Source organism: Halichoeres trimaculatus, unplaced genomic scaffold (genome assembly GCF_033239565.1).
Source record: "Halichoeres trimaculatus isolate MK-OKI-2021-1 unplaced genomic scaffold, fHalTri1.1 fHalTri1_scaffold_23, whole genome shotgun sequence".
NCBI classification, from domain to species: domain Eukaryota; kingdom Metazoa; phylum Chordata; class Actinopteri; order Labriformes; family Labridae; genus Halichoeres; species Halichoeres trimaculatus.
In genome coordinates, this window is record NW_027437201.1 from 14,137,448 (window position 1) to 14,156,825 (window position 19,378).

Sequence of the window (19,378 nt, forward strand, 5' to 3'; positions counted from 1 at the left end):
TGCTTTGAGTGGCTCAATCACGACATCAACCAAAAATCTGACATACACCTTAATGATCACATCAACTCTGAACAGATTTTGGAGGATTAGGTGTTTATATTAATCTTTAGTTAAAGGTTGTAGTATGGATTAAGAATCCAGGGTGCTGAGACAAAAGCACAACATGCATGTTTTGGTGTTATCAAAGAGGTCAGAGTGACATTCAGGCAGGCAGAAAAGAATATGACGCAGCTGAACTCTGTCAAGGACGTCATCGCCACGCTCACTGGCTCTCTGTGAATGCTCCACACAAAAAGCTTCTCAGTGAGCAGATTGGCTAGCTCACACATTACACACATTAAACACACACACTTATATAAGAGACAGACAAACTTTTACACTCCCACTTTCTTTTCTTGTTTACCCATCATGCATCTGTAAGAAGTGTGGGTGCAATCTGGAGCACCATGCAAAAACTTCCCACAGGTTTTATTAAGATGAACACAGCTCCTCTCTCATGGCCTCAGTTGATGGGTGCATGTGTTAATGCTATGAAACTTTTTATTAACACATTTCATAAGAACTTTCTGCACTAAATTAACTTGTAACACGGTCTCTCCAGAAGTTTCTGTTCATGCCAGGGGATCAAGATCCATTAGGAAAGTAACTAAATGACCTTAAGTTGAAAAAGAGTCTGACAAAAAATGAAACAGCTCAGCCGACAGTTTGATTAATATTTTTATTGTTGAAAAAATAATGGGTATCAGGTTTATAGTTGGGGAGGGACTTCCTCTCCTTTATGTACACTGGTGATATTTTCTGTTCTGTTTCAGGCTCATTTACAAGACGTTTAATCCAGTATTTAAAAAGAAAAATCAAACACGCTTTAAAATCCAGGATGAGAAGTTTCAGAGCTCAGCAGCAGGTTCAATTCCTGTCGCTTAACTCTGTGTGTTTGATTTCAGTGAGTCACAGGGTCTACAGAGATCAAACACAGAGAGACGCTGAACTGGACCCATCACACGTTTAAACCCAACAGTTCAGCTTACACACACTCAGCTGTTTCCACAGTAAAGACACAGATGTGGATCAAGCAGAAGAGACAACAAGATTTCACAGCCAATCAGCAGAGATGATCGTCTTTCAGCTGCATTCATGTTAAAGTGTTCAAAATCTCTATTGAGTCTGCATAAAAGTGGACTAAACTTTGACTGTCAGGAAATTTGAACTACATCATTTTAGTACCAGAAGTGACCATATTTAGACGAGAGGGTCAATCTCATCAATTAGAGGTAGACACACCCAGAAGCAAACCCTGTTAGTTTATCCATTTAACTCTACCTGGGATGATAAAATTATGGAAGTCGCCCCCTGCTGGCTACTGAAGAGAGTGCAGTTCTTTACTTGCATGGTTTAAGTCTCATGTCTATGACTTCAACTGTAAATGCAACTGATCTCAAACAGAAACACACATTTTAGCCAGTGTACTCACATTACTACTGTCCATGACTCAAATCAACAAATCAGGCTTTGGATGAATGTTTAACAAATTTCAAATCAGGTGCTTTGAATTATTTTTGTTTCATTGTGAAACTTTAAGTCTTATAATAATAATAATAATAATAATAATAATAATAATAATAATAATAATAATAATAATAATGTTTTTTGGGGGCTGAAGAGCAAGTGAGACCAAACAAAGGTCAAAGCACATCTCTGTCCACAAGGGGGCACCAGAATCCCCACAAACTGTAAGTTCCTCACAGGGGCTTTAATTTCAAAAACCTTCTCAAGATGTTTGTTGTTGCAACATTCCTCTGAATACTTTGCAGGGATCATATCTGTATAAATTCCAACTCTGCATGAACATGGTCAGCATTAATGTGCAGCACACACACACGTCTGTGGTTCACAATCTAAAATGAGTTGCAAACCTCTCTAGCCCTGCATGCTGGGAAACATCTGGTCAAAGCTTAAGGTTTGAAATCTTGTTCTGGCTTCTGACTGAACTCTCATTAGCACAAAGAGAAAAACTGCATGTAAACAAATGAGGAGAGCATGTTATACAAAAAAGCAATATACAGCCGAAGCTAACACACAGAGTCAGTGTCACTTTGACATTTTGCATCCTTAATATGACAGGTCTGGCAACATGATGGTTCCAGTATGATGAAAGGTGCATCCAGATGTGCACTGAGACATTATGATGCAGCAGACAGTTTAACTCTTAGATCACCATAAGATCGAAACAAGTCCAAAATCAGTGTGTCATGAATATTTATTTTGTTGACACTGAGGGGATATTTTTGGTATACTTTATCTTCTGTCGCTGTCCACACAAGTTCCCACAGGAGCTTTAATCATGATCAATTATAAGATGCATCCTTAAAAAACAAAAACTTCTGTCAGTAAAAGTTAAAATAACAAAATTATGTGATTCAAATGTCTGCGTGACACTGACTGATTAAAGGAACTCAAAGCAAAAAAGCTGCAGCATCATGAGCCAGTCAACCATCAGACCAATGCCCTGCGTACAATAATGCATGATATGGTTTTAAGTGAGTTAGCCATGAGAAAACAGGCTAAAAACCCAGAGAGGAGATTCACAAAGCTGCCTGATCGATCAGTAATCAATATCTAGAACACAGAGATGACATGGAGACATTGACAGAACATAAGGCAGTGATTAAAAACATCTGATCTCTAATTCCTGTAAACATCCTTTTGTACTTTCAGGTTAATTCAGAGAAATGATCAAGTTTATCAAAAAGAAAAGTTAGAGAAAAATATAATATTCTAATAGCTCAACCTCTCTTTTGGTTCTGATACAAATCATATTACATCTAATCGAGTCAATTTACAAAAGATTGTGATTCTCATACTGTTCATTATATCCATATATTACAAGCTACATAAACTGAAGAGGCCTGTGCATAATGACGAAAAGAATCAGAGTGGAGTGTTTGAAAGCAGCTCCAGAGTTAGTGTGGCACGAATAATAACCATCTGAGCAGCTCAGGATTTAAGAATAAAATTAGTAAACAGAAGATAATCTTAAATGTTAACTCTGCAGCTGGATTAAAAAAAAAAGATGTTTACCATATTACTCCTAATATGTGAGACAAAACATTTTAGCTGCTGAGGGTAGGGTTGGACTAATATTTAGAGCTGACTGCAAACAGACCTGAGGTGAGGATCTATTACTATATTGTGCATGAGCAGTGCATCAATTATGTATCGTTCAACATTAAATATTATTTGCAATTTTTTCCAAACTTTGCCTGTTCTGTTTGGAAAAATGATTGTAAGAAAACACTTTTTGTCACAGCTCATAGTTATCACTACTTTGAGCCATAGTCTGTATACAAGACCAAGCTTCCATGAGGTCACCCATTGATTCACCGACTCCATTTCTGAATCTTCCAGTTTGGCATCTCTACTTTTTAGCCAGAAGTGACTGAGGACGCAAATAGGTTGGCTGAGGCTAAATCATAGCCTGAGGTAAGAACTGTCTTTAGAGCAAGGTGCTTCCAAATTCTTACTAACTTTTAGTTTTAGCAGCCACAGCTGTAAGACTCTGAACCACTTCAAGAAATCTTTCCAAAGTTTTTAAACAAATGGTTAATCAGCCAATTTTCCTGTAAATCTTCTTACAACAGATCTTTAAAAATACTTGGAGTCACCCCCTGTGGACCAACGATGGAAACCAGGTTTATAGCAAGCAGAAACATCTGTTGTTGTATCCAGCAGAGGTTGTTTACAAATGCCAAAAAATCCTAGTTAGGCTTCACATTAGAAAGTGCATTTTTTCAGCAAAATGTTTACCACCTGGTTTAATAACTAGGTTGGAGCTCATGTTTCTAAAATTTTATCCTTGTGAGCAATAAAGATTTATTCTATTCCTAAACACTCCAGAAGGAGGGATGCCATCTTGAAAACATATCCAAGAAGATACATGGAGTTGTGTGAAATTTACAAAAATTGGGAGCATGGCTGCGTCAAACCCTTCTCTTGAGTTAGCGTTTGTTTGCAGCAGCCAAAGATTGGCTTTAAAACCTCTTTTCAGGAACCAATGGGTGACGTCACAGAGACTGGAGCTGTGTTTTATACAGTCTATGGTTTAAAGGCACTTTGTCAATGGCTTTGCTCTAAGACCACAGGATACATCCACTCTAATGTTCAGTTCATGCTGAACTAAATACTGGATTTTACAGATCTTCAGCCTCAGATTATTAATAGTCAACCCTAAGGCAACAACATAAACATAAATTTGTCTCAAATCAAAACTTGTTTGGATGAAACTCTTATAAAACAACCATCCTTCTTTCTGCACCAAGCCATAAACCAAAATAAACAAAACAACATAAAAAAAAGAAACCATTCAGTTGCTGTCTTTTCTCTCTGGAGCATTCTGTAACTGTCTGTCAGTTAACTTCCATTCAAGCAGCATGATTCACATCGTTCTTTACTACAATCTTAAAACCCTCAGCGTCAGTTAGCATCAGGCTAACACATATTAGCACATCACATGGCCTGCTGTATAACAAGTTGCTTCTGTCTTAAAAATAAAACAAACGATCCAGAATTCCAGAGGGAAAGGATTGATATTCCTACTCTGGCCTAGATTATAGTTTATTAACAACAATAAAATAAATTAAAATTATAGCATAACGCATGTTAATGCCACAATAATGGCACTGGAGTCAAACCAATCATGGAAAAGTCACCTTTGATAGATATACATAAAAAATGGAAGTACAAGGGATGACGTCAGCAATAATCCTGTTACCAAAATAAGGGCAGGAGAGATGTGTGGGCACAGGGCACCAAGTTACTGCACAACCACAGCAAAGAGGAAAAATAGAGATAGAGAGGAGTTGATTTGGCAGCTAAACATGTACAACAGTTAAAAACAGCCATGGTTCCAGATAACACAACATGTAAGAAGCGGCAGGACACAAACATTTTGAGACAAGGTCAAAGATGAGATAAAATACACATATAATCATATGAACCAAAACACCAAACAGCATGAAGATCAACTTGCTGAGAGGAGAGTAGTAGTAATGTTTCTTACAGTAAAGTTACCTGAGTTAGATACCTGTAGACAGTGGTTAAAACTACAAAACAAGACGGCAACCCGACTAAAGCGCAACATCCTCGAGGCTTCAGGTTCTACTGGAAACTCACAAAACAGAGGTTTGAGAAGAGGACGCTCTGATTCTGACTTCATTGTTTGATCGCTGGTTTCACATGACTAAAAATAAATCAAAGAGCCACATTGTCAACTGAAACTGATTTAAAGAATAAAATCTTCAAGCTATGGTAAGCTGGAGAGGACAGACACCTGCTTCTCAATTAAGAGAAGTGGAGTATCCTGTGAAGTTACACTTTCATAAAACTTTCATAAATATCTGAATACTTAATTTTAGCTCATCATTATCAGAAGTATCAGGACTTTAACAGCTAGCTCAGGCTATAAAAGAAGCCTTTGCACATGTGTCCTGGGCAATTCAGTAAAACTTCACAAGTTGATCCACGTTTCTCATTTTAGTGCAGGTGGTGAGCAAATGTAGCCAGTATTTGACATCTTTCACATAAATTAAAACTTTAGTCTCATAATATGTCAATGAAATGGGTGAAATCTTGTTTTTTTTTCATCCTTACACCCTCCACCTTTTCATTCCTAATCATCTGTAGCTCTAAACTTTAATAGATAACATCGAGACGACTGCTACTAGTGAGCGTTAACTTGGAGGTAAAGATTTGGATATTGGGAAGAATGTTTTAAGATACGCTGAGGTTTATTTTTGTGCTATATTTACTCTGAGTGTGTCTGTTCATTCAGGCAGTTTTTGTTGGCAGGCTGCATAGTTTGATAGTTCACATTATCTTTATAAGAAAGCACATCTGATGGCAGCATGACCGCTACAAGGGCTTGTTTTTGCAACTGCAGGCTCAGATCAACCTTTCAAGTGCTGGACCATATGAAAAAAAATATGAGATCATAATGTTAAAGTTTGATGCTACTGTTGAACAGAACATAAAAGCTGCATTTCCAACTTAAAGCCAGAAGTTTCATTGACATTAACGGTGAAGTGACTCTGAGGAGCGTTCAGATACTGGACAACATCAACAACTTGATCAATGCAACTAGCTGCTCCTGAGGTCTCTGGGTATGATTAACAGATTTGATCAAGGGAGGCTGAAAGCAGTGTTTGAAAAGGAACTTTTCTGTAACACAGTCACAAAGTTAAGACAAATATAGTCTTGCTAGGACCAACCTACAGCCATTACAGGCGGTTTTGGGGATGACTAGTCTATTCCAAAACAAAACGCACATCTAAGTCGTTCAAACCTCAAAATTATACACGAATAAATAAAGAGGGTTGAAAACTACCAAATTAATGTATCCTGATGTGTTTTTTAACAGAAACCAATCAGCTGTTTTTAAGAGAGTGTTAAAGCGTCAGAGCATCAGTAGATCCTGCAGCTGAGGATGTTGTGTTCAAGTTCAGGTCTAAATGCCTTCATGGATCAATTAGTGCATGTAGTGCTGCTGATCACAGGGAACACACAACAGTCAGCCTCTACAGGCTCTGCTTTACTAACACACACACTCACTAACACACACACACTCACAAACACACCACTGACGGACCATCAAAACCAGGTGAGATGATGATGTTGATGATGACAGATCTGTTTTGATTCTTCCCTCTCCGCTCTGAGAGTTTTTTGAGAAGACAGGAGGAGAATTTGAAGAAGGGAGGTGTAAGGAGCAGGTCAGGAGGAAGAGGGGTCTAGGTGGAGTCACAGAGGATCTGCTCCAGCACCGTCAGCAGGTGTTTGAGGCCGTAGATGTATCCGTGATCTGGGCTCTCGCTCTGGAAAACGTGAGCAAAGTCAATCATCCTGACCTCCACCTCTGCGTCTCCTCCGCTCCCCTCCGTCGTGTCACCTCCTTCTCCCTCCTGCGTCCCCTCCTCCCTTCTCCTCCTGCAGCTTTCTTCCTCTTCTCTTTCCTCGTCGTCCTCTTCCAGTTGTGATTTGTTTCCGTTTCCGTTCGGCGCCTGCTGCGACTCACCTGTCCGTTTCCACGCCGAGTTGTCTTCTTCGCACAGTGCTGAGGTTTTATCTGCGGAGACGGCGCTCGCTGTCGTCTCGGTGCTCTCGCTGGCTCCACTGTGGAGACGAGCCTTGGCACAGTGATGGTGGCCCGCTTTCGTGTGGTTGGCGTAGATGGTGGCCAGGCTGTAGTCCCACGGCACAGACACCTGAATGTTGTTGTTGTTGTACTCAGCCACTTCCTCCTCTTGTCCCGCCTCTTCCTGTCTCACTGTTCCCTCCACAACTCCGTCACACTCTGGCGATAGCTTCCCTGTTTTTCCTGCAGGTGGGCTGATGGCAGGGGTGCTGAAAGGAAAAGGGAGGGAGGAAGAGGAAGGGACACCCTCATAGACAAAGAGAAGGGAACTGGCATAAAAGGTGAGCTGCTGCTGGGCCTCGAACCAGTGGAGGATACGCTGCACTCTGCGGATGCTGGAGGACACGGCGTCTCTCCGCAGACTGACTCCATTATGGAAGAATTTTGCCAGGCCTGTGAGAAAGGAGGAGGCGAAGATGAATTTGTATGTTTTATGTTGCGTGAACTCAAGAAAATTCAAAAAATGACAACAAAAATGAAAACATTTCATGGTTAAAAGTAGTAAAATTTAGGAAAACTCAACAGTTGTATCCTTAGATTTAAATGCATACGTACCATCTTTAATAGTGTCCTTTCCCAGTCCCCTCCCATAGTGCTGATCATATGAGTCAAATGTGTCACTGCACACTTTGTACACCTGAAACACAAGAAAAAAAAGAATTGCTTTGATTTTAACTGAGTTTTAAGCGATTTGTACCCTGATTGTAAATAACACATCACTGCATGTCATCAGTTCCTCCTCTTCACTGCTCACACACTGACTCCCTCTAGTGGCTCACATCTTCACCCACATCCTCTATAACATCAAACAGTTTCCCGAAAGCCAGCTCTCAGCATGATGCAGAGGAACAAACAGAGTGCACGCTGAGAGCTGGCTGAATTACATCCAGAGTTTTTTTTTTGTTTATCACCAGATAAAATAAAACTGCTTGATTTCAGGGTGAGACTACAACCGTACAATCTGAAACAATGCTGTAAAACTAATAATCCCGCGCCCTCCCCTTACCTGACAACAAACACACACTTTAGTTTGAGATAAAGCTACACAAACACACGTTACCTCCTTCATCTGGTGTTTCTCAGACCCTCCTCCCCCACTATCACTCCTCCATCAGGAGGATCATTACCTCTAATTAGTTTCCTCTGCATCTAAACAAACACATGGCTGTGATAAGTGCAGGAATTTTCCAAGCTCAGGGCTAGACCTCCTCTGTTTTTCCAAATAAATTACACAATTAGCTTCTTTTAACTTGCTTTAATCCAAGTTTGAACCTTAAAAAAAAATACTAGTAATTAATTTCAAATCTACTAGAAAGTCTGAATGTGGAACAGTTACCAAAAACTGTTAGTTGCAAAAATGTGCAGCGCAGTTAAGTCCCAGGGCGTGATTTCTATTTACAAGATTTCAAAGTACAAATTAAAGACACCTAGACCTCACTTTCAGATAAAAGATCTGTTGGAGAAGGCTACAGCCTTTCAACGTATTGATATTACATTATCTGTCTGTCCATACATCAACAGCAACAACTCGATAAAAGACAGTAGCTCAATTTATTTAGATCTCTCAGGCTCCCATTTATGAAGTAAGACAGTGACTGGAGTGTGGAGCAGATAAAAGCACCTCAATTACAAGTAAATGTTTGTTTCCTGAATTTTGGAGGGTACATTTGTCAATGAAAGGTTATTTTTGGGCTTAAAAAATATGTCCTCAACTGTTTCATTAGAGAGATCAATTTGTTCAACATGTGGCAGGATAATCATTCAGTGAATTCAACCTCAGTGAGCCCTGAACTCTCTAACCAATCTGAATTAAATCCATATATGTCAGGTCTCGGATCCATAAACGATTCAAACATAAATTCTTCCAGCTGAAAGTCACACAGGTCGACTCCTGAGAAAATGTTGGTTCATGTTCTGTAAATGTGGATGTTTTACAGCCTTAAGCACAAGTCAAACATAAAGGTTACTAATAAAAGCAGTACTTCCTGTTTATAGAGGGTGTGTATGTACAGCAGTTAAGCGGTCAGGTACGTTTATCTGTATCAGGGTGGGTTAGACAAACACAATAAGGCTGTACAGCAGAAGCAGTCCATCAGTCTCACAGAGTAAGATACGACCCCTCCTTGGTTCAGCTCACTGATAGTGTTAATACAATGTTTTTTATTCAAAACAGATTCCTTTCCTTCAATATGTTGTTTACAATCCATTTTTCCAGATTTTCCAGACTCCTTGAGGACCCTAGATGTCAAAAGCCCTCAGATGATAAAGCGTGACTCTTTGCCTCTTGTTGCAGACAGGAAACTCAAACCATAACAGTTAGTGATGAAGATGCTGACAGCAGTGTGCGATGGAAACTGATCAAAGCGATAACGGTTTTGTTATTTGACTCTCTTCCTCTCCAGCAGAGAAGAAGTACTTCAGCTCCTTCCTGTCAAACAGACTAATGAGGCGCTGACATGATGCGTGTTTACTCCTCCACAGCCTGCGGTCAGGGAGCGGATCCTCCAGAGAGTCAACACACTCCTCCAGATAAACAAACATTATTTACATGGGTGGAGATGAGCTCTTCCTGTGTGTGTGTGTGGAAAATAATGATCTGTACGGCTCAGTCAGTAACCTGAGCGTGTTTCACATATCACACGGGTTAAACATTGAGCCTTTCAGGCGGTCCAGGGATAAATCATGATGGTCATCGCTCAGTGTGTGAGGTGTGTCTGTTATTGAGTTACTTGTTGAGGACATTCAAGGATTCACAGGATGAATCCAAACTGTGTGGATTCATTCAGCTTGAGATCGTGACATTCACTGAACTTATTGCAACTCTGCAACTGCCACTCAGTTTCCATCTTTTGCTATTTTCTTGATTTATGAAGAAATCTGAAAGCGTAACTTCAGTCATCAGTCGTGGTAATACTTACCCTCATGCCGAGGACCAGGAAGCCGATCTCCTCCATCAGTGGGTACTTTCTGATCTGTTGTTCTCTTTTCTCCTGCGAGGCGAATGGGTCGTAGCTTCTCTGGCCCAGCTTCACGTCCATGATGCACGGCTTGATAAAGCGCCGAGTCACATCCTCTAGCTTCAGGTACAGATCTGAGACAGTTACACAAGGAGCAGATTAGCATCTTTTTTTTTAAGAAACTTTTTTGGGCTTTTTACATCTTTAATTTGAGAGGATAAGAAAGTGGATAGACTAGAAAACAGGTGAGAGTGGGGAGTGACTTTCCAGAAACAAGCTACAGGCTGGATTCAACCCTGGGCCACCTTCTTGAGAGCAAAGCTTGTGTGGTGCAACTTAGACCGCAAGGCCATATGCGCTTGTTGATAAAACATCTTTGTCAGAGAAAGCAAATTTTATACTGAGAAAACTATTTTTAAAGGTGTGAGACTTTAAATTCTGTGTATTGATTCAGTCATGTGTTTGATGGTCTGATGGTTTCTGACAAGATCAGTTTGTGACAGAGCCTCTGATTGGTGGAACAACTCAAGCCAAAGCATCAGGAAGTGTTGTGGTTGACAGTTTACATCATGGAAACATCTTTTAATAATCATCAGAAGATACAGAGTTTCATATTCACTTGACTGACTCTAATCTTTTCATTCACACTGAAACAATAAGACAAACCAACACAGCACAGCTGATGACTTCTCCAACAGCAGAGGATTGATTTTAAACCTAAATATGGGATGGACTTTGGTGGCAGGGGGGTGTTTATTACCGTTTGGGCTGTCAGGAGAGGACCAAGTGCCATAGTATTTGGGTAGATGGCTTTGGAGCTCCAGGAGGCACGGGTCACAGCAGTCCTCTGAGTACACCTAGGACACACCAACACACACATCACCTTTAAGTACTAACAGTGGAACTGCAAAAGTTAAACAAAAACATTGAGATATTTTTGATTACAAGCTGAAAGTCAAACATCTCCTGGTTTCAGCTTTCTATGCTCTAAAACGAGTATTCGTTGACCCTGGAGGAAAGGACTCTGCAGACCTACTGCAACAAACCATGATGCTGAGACTGTGCCTCGCTCTCTCCATTTTCTGTCATTTCACAGCAAATCATTTCATTCTTCTTACGGATTTAATATCGTCAAAATATTAACAGGTTTTAAAAATATAGAGGGTGAATTTCAGCAAAAAGTGACACCCCCAAACCGACAAAAATAAAGTCATATAAAAATGTTTGAAATAAAGTGATAATGATTTATACCAGCCGTGACACATCCAGCCACAGAGTAAGATGTGTGTGTGTGTGTGTGTGTGTGTGTGTGTGTGTGTGTGTGTGTGTGTGTGTGTGTGTGTGTGTGTGTGTGTGTGTGTGTGTGTGTGTGTGTGTGTGTGTGTGTGTGTGTTGCCTGGATTAGGTTTGATTGGTTAAATCAGACACAGGCGGACGTGCTGCCATGACTCATTCCTGTTTGTATGAGAGTTGCTGAGGCTGACAGAGCAGCTAAGCTCCAAATCAAACACTGAGGCTCCGAAGCAGCAGACGCACATGAGATTACACTGCACCATATGGAATGTCTGACGTCTTCACTGAATATAAAGAACGCACATTTCTGCATCCAGCAACTCTCTGCATACACATATTCAACAAACCAGAGTCTGTAGCAGAGCCCTTTCATTTTGTCAGCTATTTCAGGACTTGTAGAATTTAAATTGCGCATTGACTTCTCATATAGTCACACTCAAAAAAATACCATGTGAGGATTCCCAGTTAAAAAAATCCATAATGTACATCCCTAAATGAAAATACTCACAAATTTAGAAAGATGTTGAGATAGATGTGTAGATGCAGGTGTAAGCTGTAGTGTCACTTTTTGCATGTGCATTTGTGAAAGTGAGATGTGAGTTTGCAGGTACCATGCTGTAAAACTGCATCTCTCTGGGTCCTCTTGGAGGAGGCTGAAGCTGCTTCAGGACTGTTCCATCTGGATGCTGCAAAATACCTGCAACAAACACAGAGATGGCAGAGAAAATCAGAAATAGTTTGGCAAAGTCAAGTGTAGTTTGGATTTTAGGGTTTGAAACAGGAGAGACTGTAACAGACAGTAACAAAAGCCTTTATTTCATTTGTTGGCTGAGAAGAAATCCAGGATCAGGGTTTGGTAAAAATTCTATTTCTGGGGGAGGAGCAGATCATTTCTTTGCATGATAAACAGACTCTGGTTTATGGGGTCTCGTTGGGTTGTCAGAGGTGGTTTCAGTCAAAGGTAGGAACCTTTTTGTCTGACCTGGTGTTCTACCTGCAAAATAGTGCCAGCACCTTGTGACTTTTTTTTATTATAATTGAAATAATAATTGGAGGATTAAAAACAAAAGCTGAAAACACTCATTAGCTTCGGGGCTTTGTCTGAGCACAGCCTCACAGGAGAAATGTAGGAGTCAGGCAGAGACATGGTGGGAGGAGAGATGTTCAGGGGAAGACTATTGATAATCATAGCTGCTCTGCTGAACCGAGTCTGAGCATTTTGAGGAGGAGGAAGAGGGAGGATGAAGAGGAAGAAGATGAAAAAGGAAGAGGAGGAAGACAAATAAGAAATACAGGAGGGTCTGTAAGCAGACAGAAAATAACTTCACATGTTGAAGAGATGTGAGCTGAGTTCACAGAACCATCCCTGAGGAGGTGTGAGGTGTTCATCCTGCTTTAAAAAGTCTCAGATGAACAACTCTGCTGCAGCTGTTCATGCATGAATATGAACTAGTTTTAAATGATCAGTTAAAAGAAAATATAAGATGTTTGTTAAAACTTTTTATTAAGACAGATTCTCCAGCTCAGTTTGAGAAAGCACATCTTGATACAGCCCTGTCTATACAGACCTGATATAAAACAGCTCATTTCTTCTTTTTGGGATTGTTTTGCATTTTATTGGCAGTAAAGGTGGATTTAGAGCAAGAAGTAATCCATGAATGTTATTCCTTGTCCCAGCCTGTGTCCAGTATAAACACACAGATACGGGGAGGAAAAGATGAGTGTCCTGTTACATCATCACACGCTGACCACAGCTGAGTACAGATTGAAAGGATTACTCTGCTCTTTGGCTGATCTCTAGATACTTCTAAGAAGACACAGATGTACAAACACATTTATGATAAACAATGCCATACATAAAACCAAATCCAACAGGAGCTGCAAGGCCTGAACTGGGTTTTTCTTAAAGCACATAAAGCTTCTTAGTCTGCTGAGTCTTGTTTTCTGCAGGATATATTCAGCAGGACATTTTAATGACGGTGACGATGGATGCAACACTTACAGATGTAAATTAGCTCATAACTAACTCTAGTACAGCTTAATGGCTGCACACTGTCTCCATCAATATAAGATAATAAATAATAATAAAATGAATATTTTCTGGTAAAATGATGTGTAGTTTGGGCTCTCCTGGACAAAAATCAGCAGACTGCTTTCTTCATCTGCATCTTGAAAGATGTGTTTGGCCCAGTACCGACCAAGCAATTCCCATCATAGCTCACTTCTAACCTTTTCTTTCTAAAATCTGTAGCTTATTTATTCATAGAGGAAAGTTCAAGAGTTCTCTGTGAAACGAGTCCTGAAATTTAACCAGAACGATAAAACAGCCGCAGCTTTTACAGGTCCTTTAAAACAGTGAGTGGGTTCAAACTGTTAAATGAGTTATGAATCAACAGAAAGTCATCGAATGACACCATAAGTGGGTCATTAACAACGCTGGTCACTCAGTTTGTCTGCTCGACAGACATCCACAGAGCCAGACAGTCAATTAAAACATCAGTTCAACTTCAGCGTGCCACTTCATCAGGCTGCAGGGTACAGTGAGTCATTTGGATTGATTTGGCTTTAAACGAAATTTACTTACAGGAAAATGATCAAATGACTCTTCAGAAAGTCTTTTATGATGACTGATGCTGGTCAAGACTTTTTCTATGTCATTGTAAAATTGCTGGACGTGCACTTAGGCATCTTGAGACCAGAGTGAATATGATAACATCTACTGAAGCAGAAGGATAAGGCTCTGTTTTACATCTAGTTGACCAAATCAATCATTGACTGAGCGTTTCATGACCTTAACAGTGAGCTAATCAAAGAGTTATTTCAGCTTTCACAAGCACTGTTTTTACCTGACTAATACACCAAGAAAAAATACAACATCAATAATAAACTTGGAATAATAGAACCTTGTACAGTGTGCTGCTCTGGTACACTTCTCAGCATATCAGAGGAAAGAGTCTGAGAATATAAGAAAGCCAAGTTTACAGGAGGACAGCGTTAATGTTTACCGTCTCTAGCAAGATGCAGTCATTTCAGGGTTTTACAAGCAATTCCTGCAGGAGTTGCTGTTTCAGTTGCTTCTTGACCCAAGAAAAAAATTAACTTGTTTTAGCAGCATGAGTCTGAAGGTTCCCTTTTAAGTAAAGACCAAAGATGAATTTTCATATTTAAAGTAGTTTCATTTTGGTTTGCGAATATCGCACTCACAAACTCCTGATAACCAGTATCAGCCTGTAAAACCAGTATCAGTGGACCCCTTCAAAGTCCATCATGACTGAGCTTCACGCACTGGATTCAATCATGATAGTGTGAGTCTGAGTTTTACTTCAGGCTGAATAACATCATCTTTTAGTTATGGTATGATTCTGCTTCGTAATTTTTCTATTAATAGGCAGCAGCTAAATAACTGGAAGCCTGTAAAATGATCAAAACCTGTTTTACTGCATGCAGCTGTGACAGTCTCTGAGATTTCTCTCCTCTGCTGGGTTAGAGTTCGATCTTTGTGTGACTCTGTCTCTGCGCTGCCTTGAGATGAGCCTCCTGAATTGCTGTTGACACTACTGATTGTTAATGACTCTGCTTCAATACGGTTCAGCAGCAAAAAGGAGCTCAAAAGCCAAAGACAAAAAAGATGTGGAGAATTTTTACCACACACCTTGTGACCTTAAAGTTGCAGAAATTGTCAAACTCTTAAGTTGTTTTTGGTGGATTTTTGGTCAAAAGTCTAATTTGTGGGTCAAGCTGTTGTCAGGTCAAATGAGGGCTTGGCTAACAATGGTAATGTCTATGTCCTGACTGCACCTGACAGGAGGCGGTCCGCAAAAACCTCCGCACCCAGTTTCAGCTGTTGATAGCCCACACATCACCTATATACATGCAAACAAAGACCTATAGTACAGAGTTAGCCGGAGGGCCTGAGGAAACCGGGGCTGTGGGAGGAGGAGCAAGCAGGATCATTCTCAGTCAGCAGCAGTACAAGCTGAACAGGATTCCAGAGCTTGTTCTTCCACTGCTGTGGAGTCTGAATACTGTGTCAATACCGCTCTCCTCTTCCTGTTGGCTTGAACTCGTGTAGCCTGTGTGTTAATAATTGTTCACCAAGCCCAAGGAGGGACGGAGACAAGATTATACCACAAACTTGTCAAACATCACTGCCTCACCAAAGCCAATCTCTCTTGGTGTTTGTGCTTCAGAATGACAGCTCTTTGACTGATTATTTATGAGTTACTGATTAAAAATCTATCAATGGTGTAACTTATTAACTTATTATAAAGTGGCATATCTCTCATCTTTGTTTCTGAGCCTGATGCATTCATTTATCCTCTCTGGGGGAGCAAATAGCTCAACAGGCCATACAGCCAAAATATTGAGAGGAGATTTAAAGCTACACTCTTGCAAATGCATAAAGTAAACTACAAAACTGATTTATCACTAATTTAATGATCGATTTATCCATTTCAGTATTTACATTAAAAAAATGTTGAACTGTCTGATTCCAGCTCCTTCTTCTATGAAATAAAACTGAATATCTTTGGAATACGGACCAATTGCAGACCTATGAATACACTGTTTTACATTTTTTGCACTAGTTATAACTTAGACATGACAAATCAATTGTTGATTGCATTAGTGACACATGATTACCAAACATCTGTTTAATCTGATTCAGACTGTATTGGGAAAGCCTTACGCTCACATGGTCTGTATGATTTTGTGTGAGACTGTAGCTAATCCAGACTACTTCCCCAACAGGTCATGATCAGCAGATGAATGAATGAAACACATTAGGGCCCGTTTCCACTAACAACAGGAATTTTTTGCACTATGCAGCTTTTTTCTATACAAAACCAATGCAGTTCAGCAGTTTCAGCGCTCAGTGTCCAGTGAGCAAAAAACACTTCTGGCACCAGCATTTTCTTTTTTGGTATGTTGGTAGTGGAAACAGACCCTTATTGAGCACCGAAAAGTTCCTACTGATGTGTCAACACCATTCTAAGATTTTTTTCAGCCCCAGGATCCTAGATTTGATGACCAAACATGGGGCCACAGACGCAGCATGTTGAAGGACACTGCCAATTCATTATTAATGGGCCACGATAAGAGGGAGAAAGATAAAAAGTATGTCTAAATTGAGCAACTCAGGCAAAGCTATTATATTTTGAGCTCAACAGGATTATATGATAATATGTAAAGGTCAATACAGTGACAAACAGTGGATTTTTTGGTAACAAGAGATTAACTTGACAGCAGTTGGCTCGTCTACAGTCACAAGCTCATGCGCCGAACATTACACATTTCCTACACCAGCTTTTGTACTCCCTCAAGTCTTCTCTAAACGTTTGTATTTTTCTTTAAAGCATCAAAGAAAGATTGACCTTCAGGGTGAGTGTCCTCTCTTCATTATGTTATATTTTATTTTCGGGTTGATTCGGGTTTTTTTTAAGAATTGTCGACAAGTAGTTCTGCTCCCAGAATTGATCCTGTAAACAATAAATGCTGAAGTGAGTTTGGTAGAGTAACATCATCATATGTAGCTGCATTTTTCAGGGCTTTACAGGTTAAATAATCTTAGCTTTAAAAACACAGCCTTTTGAAACATCCGTATTTCTCTTTCTGAGCTCAATCTACAGTGTGTGAAAAGATTAGCAAAGTATAAGTCCGTAATTTATTGGATCACTCTAAAGAAAACATTGAATTAGTTTTATAATCTCAGGTCAAACAGGAACCTCTCAGGAAGAACTTTGGTGGGTGGGCGGATGTGTATCAGTTGAATCATGTCTGACTGCATGCTGGCTTTACCACATCATAAAGGTGCTCCCTCCAGGTGATTTATCAAGGTCACAGACTGATCATCTGACAGAATCTTGCACAATCAAGCCAGCTCAACGCCTCGCCTGATATCTCAATGGAGGCTTTGATCTACTCAAGCTTCCTGTCTGCATTAATACTACAGAGAGACGCCACAGATGTCATGGTCACAAACACAAAAAAATAGTCCTGTCTGATCAAAGGTGTTGCAGTTGAAGAAGAAAATAAATCTGAACTCAAATCCCAATATCTACAAATTCACTGATTTGCAGCAGACATCACAGCAGGTTATATATTTTTCACCCTTGCTTGTGCATTCATCATCAATGTATCTTTTACTTTTTTGGGAACTGAGCTTCAGTGTCACAACCTTTTTTCCAATATTACAACATCAGTGGAGGAGGCAAGCACTGTGACTAAGAAAGCTTTATGTATACATGTAAGGGAAACTGTTAAATGGGAAATTTATAGACAGACAACTCATTGAATGAACTCACACAAACATAAGTTTGACAATCAGTTCTCAGGTGCTAGATGTAGACAGTTGACTCTTAAATAATTTTATGCATGTTTGGATTTATTTTTATTGCCCTGCCATTGCTTTTAAACTCACCTTCTCAGTTAGAATCAGTTATGGTTGTCTTTTTGTGTTTTTTTTAATAGTCATTTTTTATCCACATGTGAAAAAAGGTAAGGAAATTGAAGCATGCGCTTACCCACTTTATCCACTCCGTACTTGTGACCCGCCACCTGATGTGACAGCGGGACGCAGCCGTTCAGGTGAGCCTGCCCTTGTGGCCCCAGAGGCCGCTGACCGCACTTCTCTTTGGAGGGGGGCCCTCCGGACAGCCGCGGGGTCAGGCTGACACCCACCGCGGCTGGACTGGGAGTCAGCTCCAGTCTGCCAAGTGCCAGAGAGGACTCCATCATCACTTGGCGCTGAGTTGTTGACATGTGCACAAAATTAAGAAGAAAAAAAGGAAAAAAAAACGCAAAGTCTCTGTACCAAAGTAAAAAGTCAACAATGTGACAGTATAGATTCACATACTTTCATTACGTAACTATGCACAGAGTACTGCCCCGCACACAATTTGTTTGTGCGTGAGGTTGAGAAGCCTTCATGGAAATGGTCCAGTCCAGACGAAACCAGCGTAGCAGCAGCAGACTTGGTCGTGCTCACGGTTTTAGACCGCCAATAACGGCCGCACTGACGGATGGCAACACAGTCCACACCCCCGCAGTGTCCCGTGGTGAAGCAGAGCTCCCGGAGCAGAGTTAATTCAATGATTTTCATATCTTGAACAGGAGCATAAATACATCCTGGCCACATCCCTCTCCCGAACAGTGTCAAGTGTGTGAGGTCTATGGCACAACTTCCGCTTTGGGGTTTCAAAATAAAACAAACAGCTTTTAATCGATGCAGCTGTCTCCTTGGGCAGAAACAAGAAAAGAGAGTCGTGTTGCAAAGAAAAATCTGTTGATATTTTCTCTAAGTGTTTCTGCCTTCTCATAAACCCAATTCCACGACAAGAGCTTGAACTAACAACAAACATGCCATTACCTTAAAGGCCGAATCACATCACTTTCCTGTTTCAACTGTTTCAGTATTGCATTAGCTTCACGCAGCTCTACTTCCTCACTCCAGAGAAGTAAATAGTGTTGTCTCTGAGTAATGATGATGTTATGACCCGTTCACATGTGACATCCAGCTCCAGTTAGCCACAATGGAAAGAGCCCGGGTGAACCGAGACTCTAAAGTCGTAATAAATCATCAGTATACTGTTCAGATCAGGTTATGATTTCGTACTTATCGATATTGTCCGCTGAGCTGCTAAACGAGTCCACTCCTCTCGGTTTGCCTACAGTCGCCTCCGAGGTACAATCCTCTATGATGAATGTAAGCACGTAACAAGTACATAGTGGTCCAATAATCCATGATATTAACGGAGGTCTGTGGAGTCCTCCTGTGCACGAAAGCAGGTCTGTGTAGTCCTCCTCAGTGTGGGCGGCTCTGCTGCTTTACGTGACGAACAGCGCCCAAAGCCTCCCACACGTTTGCGACACTTGCCATTGATGTCGTAAAATGTGTCTTCGTCATAAGCGCAGCCCATTTGAGACATTTAGAGATCATTAAAAA

The 19,378-nt window shown here is 40.5% G+C and overlaps 1 protein-coding gene across 1 annotated transcript; it reads right to left on the reverse strand.

The window, feature by feature from the left end:
* Positions 1-710: 710 nt before the first annotated feature.
* Positions 711-19,282, reverse strand: ipmkb (inositol polyphosphate multikinase b). Its single transcript, XM_074662553.1, has 7 exons — positions 18,290-19,282; positions 17,958-18,180; positions 12,048-12,133; positions 10,904-11,000; positions 10,105-10,277; positions 7,742-7,823; positions 711-7,579 (listed from the first exon to the last, which is right to left on the reverse strand). Exons 1-7 carry the CDS (start codon positions 18,569-18,571, stop codon positions 6,783-6,785), a joined length of 1,740 nt encoding a protein of 579 aa, XP_074518654.1. The 5' UTR covers positions 18,572-19,282; the 3' UTR covers positions 711-6,782.
* Positions 19,283-19,378: the final 96 nt, after the last annotated feature.

Excerpts from the sequence above, each read along its gene's own strand:
- ipmkb (XM_074662553.1), bottom strand. The coding sequence starts at position 18,571 with ATGTGGCCAGGATGTATTTATGCTCCTGTTCAAGATATGAAAATCATT. Across the intron at positions 12,134-17,957 it reads GTACGGAGTGGATAAAGTGG|GTATTTTGCAGCATCCAGAT; the intron begins GTAAGCGCATGC and ends TGTTTGTTGCAG. Across the intron at positions 10,278-10,903 it reads CTCTCCTGACAGCCCAAACG|ATCTGTACCTGAAGCTAGAG; the intron begins GTAATAAACACC and ends TAACTGTCTCAG.